Source organism: Bos indicus, chromosome 8 (assembly GCF_029378745.1).
Source record: "Bos indicus isolate NIAB-ARS_2022 breed Sahiwal x Tharparkar chromosome 8, NIAB-ARS_B.indTharparkar_mat_pri_1.0, whole genome shotgun sequence".
NCBI lineage: Eukaryota > Metazoa > Chordata > Mammalia > Artiodactyla > Bovidae > Bos > Bos indicus.
Genome location: NC_091767.1, coordinates 9,709,153 through 9,724,264, shown reverse-complemented (window position 1 = coordinate 9,724,264; position 15,112 = coordinate 9,709,153). Strand labels below are relative to the sequence as shown.

The following is a 15,112-nucleotide window of genomic DNA, read 5'->3' as shown; positions in this document are numbered from 1 at the left end:
ATATACATTTGTAAGTGACTGTCTGGATGGTTATCGAGGCCTTGAGCATTTATTAAATTCCCTTGGTGGAGGTTCTGTGGCTAAGCACCGAGTACTTTAGAATTCTGATGTGTGATGGCTAGATGGAGGAAACTGAATCCCGAAAGGAGACAGGAGAGGAAGAGTCAGAGAAGTAAAGAAAACCAGGATGGCATGATCATGGAGGAGAGTGATGCTAATGGCCGAGGAGAATGAGGGTGACAACTGAGTATAATAGCTAATGACATGGAAGTCATCTGTGATTTTACTGAGAGATGTCCTGGTGGGTTGTGTGGGCAAAGCAGATGGGAGAGGAGCAGGAATGCTGAAGGGGACAGTGGAGCTGAGAGAACTTAAAAAAAATTTTAAGTTAGAAGTGATTGAGCATAATTAAATGGGAAGGAATAAGTCAAGATGGAAAGATTCAAGATAAAGGAAAGATTATAAAAGTGAAATGACTCAGAGGCGAGAAGGGTTGAAAACCAGAGAAGATAAAGTGATTCATTCATTATCACAAATATTTACTGAGCAGCTACTGCATATCAGGAACTATTTTAGGCACTGGGGATACAACAGAGAGCAAACCAAATCTCTGCCCTTATAAAACTTGTCTCTCATTAGAGAAGAAGATGATATGTAAAGCAAATATGTCTGTATGATACAACAAGAAGTGCTCTGAAGACCAACAAAGCAGGACAAAGAGGTGGGGGGGGGGGGGGACTGGGGATTCTATTAGTATTTCAGCCAAGTAGATTGCCAAAATTTTGAGCAAATGAAGACACTTTTTGTGGGGAACTGCCATGGGCTGCTAATCGTCCCATTAGTATAATGTCCCTCTGAGAGAAAAACAATGACAAGAAGAGAGGGTAGAAGCAGATTTTCTATCTACTTGAGAACACAGAACTGGTTAAAGACAGGAATGAACAGGACAGGGAAAACATGCAGCGAGGACTATCTACACAACCCAGGTTTGAATACCTAGATGACCCATGGCCCTACAGAGTATGTGGGTGCCCTTTTGGGAACCCTCAGCATAGCCTGCTTTTTCTTTTTTTTAGTATTTATCACAAATATATAGACAGTTGTTTTTGTAACACAAGTATAACTAAATCTTCAGCAGTGTAATTCTTTTTCTCCTGATGGACTACAAATTCCGTGAGGAAAGAAGAGCTGTCCCGTTCTTGTCTGTGTCCTGTGGTCCAGGACACTGCAGATTTTTAACATCAAGGGAATGAACATTTTAATCATTGGAGGGAAACAGACAATGATATTAGGCTATTTTAATAAGGAAAAACTTGTTCATCATTGTCGTCAAGAAATACATGTGACACCTACAGTTCCTGAATCAACTCTGAATACACTTCTTTTCTCTTTTGGATAGTATCAGTGGATGGTAAATGTACTTCTAAGTGCTGGGTGTGATTATAACTGAATGCTATCAGTTATGCATAAAATGGAATCTGGAATTCTCTTTGGTCTTGTCCCACCACCTTACCTCATGCCTCTGTTGTTGTTTAGTCTCTCAGGCACGTCTGACTCTTTGTAACCTCATTGACTGTGGTCTGCCAGGTTCCTCTGTCCATGGGATTTCCCAGGCAAGAACGCTGGAGTGGGTCGCTATTTCCTACTCCAGGGGATCTTCCCGATCCAAGGATCAAACCTGCATTTCCTGCATTGGCAGGTGGATTCTCTACCACTGAGTCACCGCTGTATGCCTTATCTCAGAAAAAAGTCAATCCATTTTAATTATACCTTTTCTAGAAGGTTCATGGGGTTATCATTATGAATAATCACTGAACACAGTGAATTCTTCAGCAGTGAATGAGAACACATGAGATGGTTTACCTAGCTTGTTAAGCTTTTAAGTTCTTAAATCTGCTTGAGATGGCTTCTGGGAGTATGCTTTTTGCTTTTTGCTACTGGGAGTATGCTGCTGCTGCTAAGGCGCTTCAGTCGTGTCTTGACTGTGCAACCCCATAGACGGCAGCCCACCAGGCTCCGCCGTCCCTGGGATTCTCCAGGCAAGAACATCTGCTTCTAAAAGGATCCGCTTCTTTTATAAACTGCTGCTTCTAAACAGCAGCAAGCTGGAAAACTGATCTCAAGGTCTTCGTAAGAGTGAATAGTGCTGCCTGTAGGCTTGGGGTAATCTGTCTGCTTTAAAACAAGGACTTTGGCTTCATATGTGATTCTGTGATATCTACAGATGATCAGTATCAGATACTGCTGCTGCTACGTCACTTCAGTCATGTCCGACTCTGTGCGACCTCATAGACGGCAGCCCACCAGGCTCCTCTGTCCCTGGGATTCTCCAGGGAAGAACACTGAAGTGGGTTGCCACTTCCTTCTCCAATGCATGAAAGTGGAAACTGAAAGTGAAGTCGCTCAGTTGTGTCTGACTCTTCACGACCTCAGGGACTGTAGCCTACCAGGCTCCTCCATCCATGGGATTTTCCAGGCAAGAGTACCTGAGTGGGTTGGCATTGCCTTCTGCAGTATCAGATACTAATAGATATCTAATACATAGATACCTACCAAAAACAAATGTCAGGCTTTATGATGTCAAGTCCTTGCAAATGATTCTAAAATTCAATTCTTGGGGCTTATCAGTTGACCATTTATCTGCTCCTACATGAATTAGCAAGAAAGATGAAATATACATGACCTCACTTGCACTGAGCAGTTGCAGGAACATTTTACAGAAGCTCAGAAGAAGTTGTAATAAAGACGTCAATCAATAAATCAATACAACACTTTCCATCAACCCAGCCAAAGAATATTATTTTAAGAACGTTTTTAAGGGAACCAAGTAAACTCTGGACAACACACAGGGCACTGCCATCTTGATGCTACTGGGGACCATTTTTCAGCCAACTAAAGCCCAGTCTATTTCAGATACATCAGTACACACCTTTGAACAAGTGGCAAAGGAAGGAAGTTGAGGGTGGAAGTCATGTCCAGTCCACAGTCCAACATAATGGTGGTTGATTTGAATTTGAGCACGTTGCATGGTAAGGTTGGGTGCCCTGACAGGCAATACTGAAAAGAAAAAAAAAAAAAACTTTTGTCAATAATCAATTACAGAAGAAGTCTCAAAAATACGGTGAATTAAATAAAGCTGACCATCTTCTCTCATTACAACAGGGTGTAAATTCAGCTAACTTTCTATATGGTTTCCTCCCTTTCACAGCTCTGGATACCACTTCCCCTAACATTCAGCATTCTCTACCTCCGATCATATCCAGTTCTTTGTAGGGTGCCAATTTACCTCTCGGGCAAGCAGAGTTTCAGAGAGGCCAAGGTTATTCCAAATAGATGGTTTCCAGGCTGTAGTTTTCTGCTCCATTCTCACATGACACATTCAAATCCCCCCTATCCCACCATCCCTAAGTACTGTGTGAAAGTGAAATAGAGTCAAAGTTGCTCAGTTGTGTCCACTGTGTGAAGTCAAATTAAATTCCAAGCTGGAATCTCAAACTGTGCTACAGGTTAAGTTTTCTCCTCTGTAAATAAGTCAGATGACTTTCCTTTAGGAGGAAACGCTGGGCAAAGGTAAACAAACAAGCCTTAGGGTAACGGCTCCTAATGGCTCAGCCTTGTCAGGACAAATGACCTCCCTGATGTGCAGATACCAGGCGGGAGTGACGAACACCAACTCCCAACCAATCAGGAGCCTCCTGCTTGTGGCAGCAGACCTCAGAGGTCACAGGGACAGGAGCCACCAAGGTGACAGGGCAAACCAACACGCCGACTGCAAGCACTCTTCACGTCTTCCTCAATGGAGTGGAGATGACAGATGCACCACACTGAGAATTATTTATATGGGATGGACTCTGTGTCACCTTTTATAATTTGACTGCTGCTCTGAAGGAAAAAATGAAAGAAGAGAAAAAAGACCTTTTCTCTCACGTTTTAAGTCATCTTACAGAAGCCTCTCTTGAACAGCAAAGTCCAGAAAATGGAAGGATCAATGTTCTTCATCTCCGGACAGACACATTTTCTTTCTGATTTAAGTAAAAATCAGGGTAAAGTGGGACTTCCCAGGTGTCACAGTGGTAAAGAATCTACCTGCCAATGCAGGAGACACGGTTTCAATCCCTGGGTTCAGGAAGATGCCCTGGAGAAGGAAATGGCAACCTGCTCCGGTATTCTTGCCTGGAGAATCCCATGGACAGAGGAGCCCGGTGAGCTACAGTCCATGTGGCTGCCGAGAGTCGGATGTGACTGAGCACCCATACACACACAGGTAATGCAACACCACTGCTGTCCCACATGGCCACCGCAGCTCCGGCTAAGTCTTCACAGGTACTGGTTGCTCTGCTGGTTCTACCACTGGATACATTTCCTACTTTTCTCCAGAAGACAGTACAGGAACCGATGAGTTTTTAAAACCGCAGTTTCTAAAACTGATAAGGCTGAGAGCCAAGAAATTTTGGGTATTTTGCAAGCTTCTTTTCTGGCCACGCTGTGTGGCTTCCAGATTTTAGTTCTGCAACCAGGGATCAAGCCCAGGTCCCTTGTAGTGGAAGTACAGAGTCCTATCCACTGGACTGCCAGAGAAGTCCCTTGCAAGCTTCTTTATTCCAAGTTTATATAAGATAATTGTATTTTTCATTGTATAATTCACAACTCATGGCCTAAAATAGTACAGGGTTACTTACAATAAAAACAGTAGCAAGAAAGTACTAAAAAAGTCCAGGAAGCATGATTTGGGTAATTATACTTTACCTTAAGTTCATTCTTTAAGAGCTATCAGAACTACAGAATATATTTTCCAACTAATCAAGGCAGAGCTATCCACCCCCGCCCTTTCTCCATCTGTTTCCTATTGCCAGCTTGGTCTTCACACTTATCTAGGAATCATGTATAAGTTAAAGATAAACTATCTCAAAATGAACACAGAGCAACCTGTGCCCCAAACATAACAGGGGTTCTAATAAGAGTTCTCCTATTAAAAAACAAACCAGATATTCAGAAAAACCTAAAAAGAAAAGAATTGGAATGTATCTAATAATGATTATTTCTGGGTAGAAAGATTAGTGTAATTATCGTCTTTCAGCTTTTTGCATCTTCTCAATGCTTGACCAGCATTTACCATACTTTTGTAATCAGAAAAATATATATAACTAAAACAAAGCCGAAAATTTAGCCAGCCACATCGAATGACAAATCTCTTTGATCTTCATCTTTAAACCACGGATAACAAGCTGCAACAGAAGACAGAAAATGGACATGGCAAAGCTGCTGCTCAGATTTCAGGCTAAGGAAGTTAGCCATCTAACTGCTCCTGTCATCCAAGGATAAAAAAAGACCAGGACCACTTCATAAGGGCCGTAACCGACTGCAAGACACTCCCAGAGCCTCTACTAAGAGTGCCAGGCTTTGATGTCAGTAGCTCCAATTTTGTGAGTCAGGAAATAGAGCTTTTTACACAGTTGAAGGGGCTGAGAAGAGAGCCAAAGACACACAGCAAGTTCTCCCGACTCCAGAGACCTTACTCCTGCTTCCCAAACCGCACTGCTCATTTTGTGAGGGTCAGCTCAGTCTGCTGAGACAAGAGTAATTGTCACCAGTCAGTGAGCCACCTGGCAAGGTTCCCGAAGTTTCTCTGCTCCACTGATGCTCTCTGCCTGTTTCCAACACACAGTTGTGAACAATCACCAAGTAGATGATAATCTAGTGAGGCTTAGGAGAGTAATGCACAAAAACAGTAAGTAATCATGTGACTTTATAAGTAGAAAAAAGATGACAAAAATTTTGAAAAATACTCCTCACCAGCATTTTTCCAGTCCCTGACTTTCTTCATATTTGTAAAAGCTATAATTTTAGTGCACTACTCCTCTGTGTGCTGCTCTTAAGACTGACAGCTGTATTTTCTTTGTCTGTCATTACATCGCACTTCATCTTTACTGGCTGCCTAAAAAAAATACACCATCACTTGTTTAATCATTCTTTTGCTGTTGAACATTTAGGATCGCTTTAGGTGCTGCGATTCATGGGGTCTCGAAGAGTCGGACACGACTGAGTGACTGGACTGAACTGAACTAGGTTGCTCTATCACAAATACGGTTGTAGTGTTAACTTTAGCGCTCAAGGCTTTTTCCACACTGGACTGTTTCTTCAGAGGATTTCCAGAAGTGGCATTAACTAGGTCAAAAAGATATGAGCATTTTATGGCTCTTGAAATATGCTGCCAAAATGTTTTCCAAAAAAGGCTGTGCCTATTTACAATGTCATCAGTCATACAGCAGAAGATCCATTACACTGCTTAGTCCCATTAGCATTACGGTCAAAACCATCTGGAATCTACCAAGACAGAGGTTAGTAAATGTTAGCAGTGGCTATCTAGGAGCAGTTAAATGACCCTAAACAGGAAATCAACTACTTGATAAATGCTTTAGTTTTGGGAGGCAGTTTGAAGAAATGATTTAAAGCAGGGAGTTTGAAGCAAGAATGCCTGGGCTCAAAAACTGGTCATGCTCATTATTAACATGTGATTTTGGGAAAATTACTTAACTTTGCAAAGATACAGTTTCCTTATCTACAAGATCTAGTAATAAACGCTGCCTTCCTAAAGTTGTGAGGACTAAGTGAATAGACACAGAACCTGACATATAGTATGTACTCATTGTTACTGTAGTTACAGAAGGGGCTGAAGAGGCTACCGAAATATTTTTTGGGAAAGTTAGGAAAGTTAAGTCGCTCAGTCATGTCCGACTCTTTGCGACCCCGTGAACTGTAGCCCACCAGGCTCCTCCATCCATGGGATTCTCCAGGCAAGAATACTGGAGTGAGTTGCCACTTCCTTCTCCAGGGGATCTTCCTGACCCAGGGATGGAACCCAGGTCTCCTGCATTAGAGGCAGACGCTTTAACCTATGAGCCACCAGGGAAGCCTTATTTTTTTGGGGGGGGACACCTAAATTTACAGCATTTTAAAGAATAAATTCTATTTCATTGAGGCATTCACTAATGTTTTAGACATCTGTGTATCCCATGAGACTAGGCAGGGACATCCCTAGTGGTCCAGCTGGTTAAGAATTTACCTGCCAATGAAGGAGACATGGGTTCAATCCCTGGTCTGGGAAGTAGGATCCCGCATGAGCAACTAAGTCCACAAGCCACACCTTCTGTAGCCCCTGACTTGTGCAACTAGAGAAAGCTTGTACGCAGCAATGATGACCCAGCCCAACCAATAAATAAATACCCAGCGCAGGCAATCAATTAAAAAATAAAAAGACTAGGTAAAGTGAACGAACAATTTTACAAATATTTTTCTATTGCTAGTTTTCCTTCCTGGAGAAGGCAATGGCACCCCACTCCAGTACCCTTGCCTGGAAAATCCCATGGGCGGAGGAGCCTGGTAGGCTGCAGTCCATGGGGTCGCTGAGGGTCAGACACAACTGAGCGACTTCACTTTCACTTTTCACTTTCATGCATTGGAGAAGGAAATGGCAACCCACTCCAGTGTTCTTGCCTGGAGAATCCCAGGGACGGGGAAGCCTGGTGGGCTGCCATCTATGGAGTCGCACAGAGTCGGACACGACTGAAATGACTTAGCAGTTTTCCTTCCAGGAAGATAACAGTTACTACTGCAAAAGTGAATATTCTAGCAAACATAGGGTTTTATAATTTTTTTTTTTAGAATTACTGACATTTGGGGGGTAAATTTTTTTTTTTATCAATTATAGTTAGTAAACATATTTCTAATTCTCTTACATTCCTTTAAAACCGTTTTATTATGGAAAATTTCAAACACACAAATAAGCATAATTAGTACAATAAACTCCCATCACTCGGATTTAACATCTGTCCATTTTCTGTGCTTCTCTAGACTGCCTTCCTTTTGATGTTGACACACTTCTGCAGAATGGCTACTGTGCTGACAAACCAATCTGATCTCTGAAAATACTGTTTTCATAGAGAGTCTTAAATCTATCTCTTACCCACAACTGCGACAAAAACATGATTCCATTTTTCTAAATATCATAGCAAAATTCATTAAATGTAACTTCTTCCACCTTTAACTCATCTTTAGTTTTTAACTAAAACTGGGAGTCCTGTAATACCTATTTCTGAAATCTCTATTTTGTCCACTGTCCTTTTTTGGTTTTGTTTTCCATTTCTCTCCTCAATGCTGTAGTTTTACTATATTGAAATATTTGAAAACAAGTTAGAATGAAGACTTTACTACTAAAATAGTCTTCCCAAGGATCTTAATGGAGGCTACATTTAAGCTATGTATTTAGGGAATGCTGCCATTTCTACTATATAACAACATTTTTCTGACCCAGAAGCAATGCACTGATTTCTCTTTAATTTTTTTTGCTCTTCTTTTACAGTTTAGGATGTTTTATTCCTTTAGTTCAAAACCAACTAGTCAATTATCATTAACATAAATATATTTTTGCTTTTCAATTTCTACTCTTGGTTTTATTGTTCAAGTTTTATCTGTAAAAATTCCTGCAGTTGGACGTGCAGTGTAGCCCATTAAGTTATGCATTCAGGCTACAGATAGCCCTCTAAGTGATGCTCTGGAGGCATTTTTCAAATTCACATTGAGTTTTCAATTTATCCATTTCTAAGGACTTAGTGACTTCTATTGTGATTTCTGCTTTGAGCCACAAAGAATTGGGTGTTGTATATGTACATGTGCTTGGTTTCACTTTCAGATATAAAGGTGGTAACGGTTATCTTTTGGTAATTGATTTCTAACTTTCTTGTGGGCAGGGAATAGATTTTATACATACTTGCTGATATTTATTGAAACTTGCTTTGTAACAGTATAGTGTGAATGGTTGATTTTTTAAATAAATGAACCAGTGTGCATGAAAACTTGGAATATATAATCTAACTGTTGTATACAGAGCAGATCGAGTTTATTATTTTACCTAATGCCTCCAGAGCATCTCCTATATCTTTACCTACTTTTGAGTCTTAGGAGAAAAGAACTTGTCGATTTCTTTTTGAAATTCTGTCCTATTTTGCTTTTTACATATCGAGGCTACATTGCTACATAATCGAAATTACTACTATTGAATATTTTATCATTATGTAATGCTCTTTGTCTAAAAATCTATTTTTAGATTTATTTCTAAATAATATTATAGCTATATCAATTTTTCCTTCAGTGAATCAGTCTTGTGTTTTTTAAATGAAATTTACATATATATAGTTAAAAGTGAATCACCAAATTCAAGAAGTAACTACTTGTGAGCTATTTCTTCTAGTTATTTCTCAGTAATATCATTATACTATTATTTCTTGAGTTATAGTTGTTATTGACTTTTTTCTGCTATGGAAACTATTTCAAAACTGATGAAACTTTGCTATGGTCCATAACCAACATATGTACAGAAGGATTCTCTATCACATCTGAAGCAAAGCTTATGAAGACAACTGCCACTTTACTTGAACTGGGTAACAAAAATTTAAAAGGAATGAGAAGTTTGTGTAACAGATTAATGTACCGATTAACACAATCATTAAAGCAACTTATCAGGATTTAACTGTTTTTTCTCTCAGTGCTATGCAAATTAAAGAAAGATATATCCTAACAATAGTATTGTAGAGTCAGTGAATTAGTCTACACTTTTTTTAAGTTAATGATTATTTACCATCATCTTAACCAACTTCTTTGTTCACCAATGCTTCTTGTATCTCATTACTCTCTTTTAGGGTCAATTCCCTTTTTCCTGAAGTACATACTTTAGGCTATTTGCTTCAAACGGTAAACTCTTAGTCATTACTAGTCTGGAAATTTCTTAATTTTGACTTTATTCCTCAATAGTGATGGTGGTGGAATTATAAGGTAGCAGACTACTTTCAACAGTAAATTTATTAATCCAACTGTCCTCTGGCAACTCTTAGGGCTAGTGAGAAATCTGCTGCTGGTCTAACTGGTAATCCATTACAGGTGGCTATTAAAATCTCTTTGCCAATAGTGTTTTGATATTTTATTAAGATGTACATTGGCATTTTTGGGCGGGGGGGCGAAATTATGCTTCTAACATACAAGGACTCGTCTTTCATAGCTGTGAAAAACACTGTCAGCTATTATCATTTTTAATACTATCTCTACCGCATTCTTTCTTCCTAGTTTCTACTAGTGAAATGCCTATTAAATGTATGTTGCAGTGTTTCATTTTACTGTCTCTGTAATTATCCTTTCATATTTTGCTTTTTGAGCTCTGTATATTCCATTCTGGATACTTTTCTCAGCCCTATCTTAATTTGCTAATTCTTTCCTATTGGTGTCATATCTGCTATTTAAACTCCTCTACTGAAATTTTCTTTTCACGGACTACTTTTCATTTCTAGAAGTTCTCTTTTTTAAAAAATAACATCTTGGTCTCTTCACAGGTTTGATATCTTCATTTATGTATTTGATCATTTTAATGTTTTAATTTTAGACTCTCCATCAGATTGAACAATTGTCTGAAGTTCTTAGGAGTCTTGTTAGGTTTGATGATTCAAATTGATAATGGATTTCATTACTGTTGTTGTAAATTTTTGGATGGTGAGCCCGTCTTTGGTGGGGCTGCATCTGTGGGAATTCTATGTACCACCATCTTGAGATCAATCTTTAAGCTGATTTCTCAGCTTGACTATTTATGCTTAGAGAGGAGCAGACAAATCAGATTCAAAACTCTCAGAGCACTGGCCCCAGCTCCTTGCAGAGACAATCTTCCTTCCTGATCTCTTGAACAAGCAAATGGTATTTTTCTAGTACTTCTTTCATTGAGGTACACAGCTCTTTGTGGCGGGAGGGGGGGTGGGGAGGAGGACAGTTTCTGGTTTTGAAATATATGTTTCTGAATATTACAACTGTTACTAAGAAGACTCATGAAACCTCAGGTTTCAGCAAATTTAAAAGACTTTAATTTTAAAAAGCTGCTATGAACACAAAGTGACAACTAGCCAATCTGGCCTCACAGAAATCTTTAAAAGCTGTATGAATTTACTGTAAATACAACAAAATTTGGCAAATCAACTATATCTCAATTAAACAAATAAAAAATAAAGAATTTGTCAGATTAGTATGTATGGTGAACTTGGCAATTTCATCATATGGCAAATTCAAGTTTAGTGAACTGGCTTTGAGAAGTAAGTCTGTCGTTTGCAGAGAGAACCATGGACTGTAACATCACATACGAACTCCTCTCTCCTAGTCTTCTTTAAAATGATGATAATACATAGAGTTATTATGATATGGTATTTATTAACTGTCAGGCACTCTGCAGGAACTTTCCATTTAACTCCTTTAATCCTCCCAGGAACACTATGAGGTAGACACTATATTCCCATTTTACAGATGAAGAAAATGCAGCACAGAAATTGTGAGGTCCCAAAGCTGTAGGCTGTGCCAGCATGTGAACCCAGGAGAATGAGATCTGGACACAGAGCATTTCACCACCACTGCATGCCACGCCACACAAAGAGAAAGGGACGTCACAGACTGGCAAACATCGGCAGAGATGACGTGCTCTGAAAGGCCGTAGTTTGAGTTGATAAGAATGTAGACTGAATGTATAATCTAGTGAACAAAAAAATTAGTTTGCTGGCTAAGGTAAGGCAAAGCAAAGATTAAATTATTAAATACGTCTGCATTCTATCATAAGCAGTAATTTTTTTCTGTTGGCTTTCCCCTTCCATTCCAAAAAAAAAAAAGTTAAATAAATAAAAGATGATAGAATTCTCTTGCTGTAAAGTAGTTTTACTGATGAAACTGTTTTTAAAGCTCTGTAATGTAACCTTTAGGTTGAGCTAGTGCCAAAAGCTCTTTAATCTTGTTTGGGAGAATTTTACACACCATAAAGGAACTTTTTTTATAGGTAACAGTGTTACCTATAAAAACACCATTGCCATCATTTTTTCCCTCTTTTTCTCAATTTTCTATTTAGCCAACTCATATATTCACTGTGGATATCTGCAAGCAGAGAGAAGCGGTTCATTTTTCTCTCTCTGGTATTGAAATAAGCTTTAGTTCCTTCTGATTCAAATATGACATTAAAAAAATACTTCTAGCAAATTGATTTTAATGAAATGCTTTTCCTTCTTGGTACAACATTAGAAAACCAATTAGTATAATTAACATACAAATGAATATAGGGAAAAACAAAACTCAAAAGCTTGAGAAAATGTATTTAAAAAACTCAATATCATTATAAAGGCAAAAAGTCTTACCAAACTATAAACAGAAGAATATTTCTTTAACCTGTTAAGTTGCTAAGCAAATTCTACATCATAGTTGATGATGAAGCATAAGAAACAGTTTCCTGAATGTCAAGAACAAAAGGCTATCCACTATGACTGGTTAAATTCAATACTATACTGGAAAAGATACATAATGCAATAAGACAAGAAAAATAAAAGATAAAATGGTTAGAAGTGGAGAAATAAAAATGTCACTGTCCACAGATGATATGCTTATAAGACATTCTGAAGAAAATCTACAACTAATCGAGTTCATCAAGATTGCTGGATACAAAAAAAATCAGCCTACCAAAATTAACTGAGATCTTACATACCAGCAATGAACATTCAGTAAAAGTAAAAAGAATTAAAATGAGAATACCATGTTGTATATGGTAAAAATTTAAACACATCATAAAAGTAAAAAAAAAAAAAAAGTATAAAACCCTATAAAAAATTAAAAAAAAAAAAAACCCAACGTATAAAACTCTCCTTAAAAATAATGTTAATTGGAAAGATAATAAGCTGTTGTAAGAAACAGAAACAATAGGTGAGGGAGATTAAGAGGTTCAAACTTCCATATGCAAAATGAATGAGTCATGGGTTTGAAGTGTACAGTGTGGGGAATATAACCAATAGTTATGTAATATATTTGTATGGCGACAAATGGTACTAGACTTATTCTGGTGATCATTTTGAAATACATTTGAAATACCCAGAAATATTTGAATCACTACGATATGTAATGGGAACTAATAGTTATAGGTAAATTATACTTCAGAAAGAAACAAACTCACAGAAAAAGAGGTCACACTGTTGTTACCACAGGCAAAGCAGTGGAAGGAGGAAGGATTGGATGAAGGTGGTCAAAAATTACAAGCTTCCAGTTATAAGATAAATAAGTACTATATAATATAAAACATGATAAATAAAATTAACACTGTTGTATGTTATATATAAAAGCTGATAAGAGTAAATTCTAAGAGTTCTCATCACAAGGAAAATTTTTTCTTTTCTATTTCCTTATTTTTGTATCTATATGAGAAAATAGATGTTCACTAAATTTATTGTGGTCATCATCTTGTGATATATGTGAGTTAAATCATGCTGTACACCTTAACTTACAGAGTAATGTATGTCAATTATATTTCAATAAAGCTGGAAGAAAAAAAGTATAAAAACAGGGAACTTAGTTGGAAAAAAAGACTCTATGAGACAAATAAAAGGGGAGAGAATTCACTGCCAGCAGACTGTGTTATAAAAATGTTAAGGAAGTTCTTTAGGAAGAAAGAATCTATACCAAAAAAGTGAAGAACTCTGGAAATGGTGAAAATAAATGAACATTTTAAAAGCTACTTTTTAAATTGTTTAAAAATATAATTAACTGTCTAAAGGAAAAAATGGCAACAATATTGTGTGTAGCTTATAATGTATAAACATGTGTGACCACCACAGCACAAAGAATGGGAGGGAAAACTTGAAAGTAAACTACTATAAGGTTCTTATATTCAACATGAAATGAGCCAATTCCTCAAAACAAATCTACTTGGAAAAAATCAGTTCTCACTAGTCTACTTTTTATGGAAATTAAGAATCATATGAAAGAGTCAATTAAGAGCTAAGATTAGCTAAAAATACATTGAAGAATAAATATTAGAGAAGATTTAAATTTTCTGATATTACAACTTACTACAGAGTAATTAACAGTAAGATGTTGCACTAAAGTAGCTAATGGACAAGTGGTAAAGGAGTCAACAGTCCAGAAAAGAGGTACATACGTGTCTTGGAGTCTGACAGTAAAAGCAGCATTACCAAGGTATGGAGTGCTGGGAACAGTTGTGACCTATTTGGAATAATTACTACATACCACACAAAAAAATTATTTCCAGATGACTTAAGACAAAAACTTCACAATTTGTAATGAAAAATAAAATGGAAAGAGGATAACACCTTATCACTCTGGGATAGTGGGGAATTTCTTAAAGAGATAAGAAGCACAAAGTGTAAGACAAAGATTCATATATTTGACTACGGTACCTTAAAATGAAAGCCTTCAAAAGACACCACTAACAGAGAGAATACACAAGCCAGAGATTGAGAGAAGGTATTTCCAATATATGTTATTTTTAATAAGCACTGGTAACCTACTCAGTACAAAAAGCTCATTCAAATTAACAACAATAAAAAGATTTAAAAATCCAACAGAAATAGGGAAACAAAAGTGGTCAATAAATAAAGATATAAAGAAGCTCAGTACCACCAGCATCAAGGATTTGATAGGCTAAATAAGACAATTTTGATAGCCTAAAATTAGACTGATGATATTATATTTTGGAAAGAAGGTAGTCAAACTGGAGTATAAACTGGTATAATCACTCTGGAGAATAATCTGGCAACACCTAAAAATACTGAGGGCTGCCCTGGTGGCTCAGTTGGTAAAGAATCCACCTGTAAAGCAGGAGACCCAGGTTCAATCCCTGGGTGGGGAAGATCCCTTGAAGAAGGAAATGGCAGCCCACTTCAGTATTCTTGCTTGGGAAATCCCACGGACAGAGGAGCCTGATGGGCTACAGTCCATGGGGTCGCAAAGAGTCAGACAGGACTTAGCAGCTAAGCCACCAACAATACTGAATATATATACACACACTGCAACATACACTAAACTAATAAAGCCACGCGTGGGTGTGCTACACGTCAACTCGAGGAAACAAGTGACTTCTGGAGAGGGAGCAAAAGTGACGACTGGGAATCTTGCCTTTAGATCCGACTTACGTCAAAAGTGGGGAGAAGAGGAAGAAGAGCTGATCCAAAACAAGAAAAGAGGCAAACTGTTAACATCTACTTAACATTAGTAACGAGGGCAAGAGCGTTTTTCTGTATTGTTATCGACGCTCCTGCAG

The 15,112-nt window shown here is 37.9% G+C and overlaps 1 protein-coding gene across 1 annotated transcript in view; it reads right to left on the bottom strand.

Moving 5' to 3' along the window:
• The window catches only part of INTS9 (integrator complex subunit 9), a 127,049-nt gene that overhangs the window by 84,598 nt on the left and 27,339 nt on the right, over positions 1-15,112 (bottom strand). Inside the window, exon 2 of the mRNA XM_019965827.2 lies at positions 2,930-3,057. Coding sequence (XP_019821386.2) covers positions 2,930-3,057 — 128 coding nt within the window. The remainder of the gene's footprint in view (positions 1-2,929; positions 3,058-15,112) is intronic.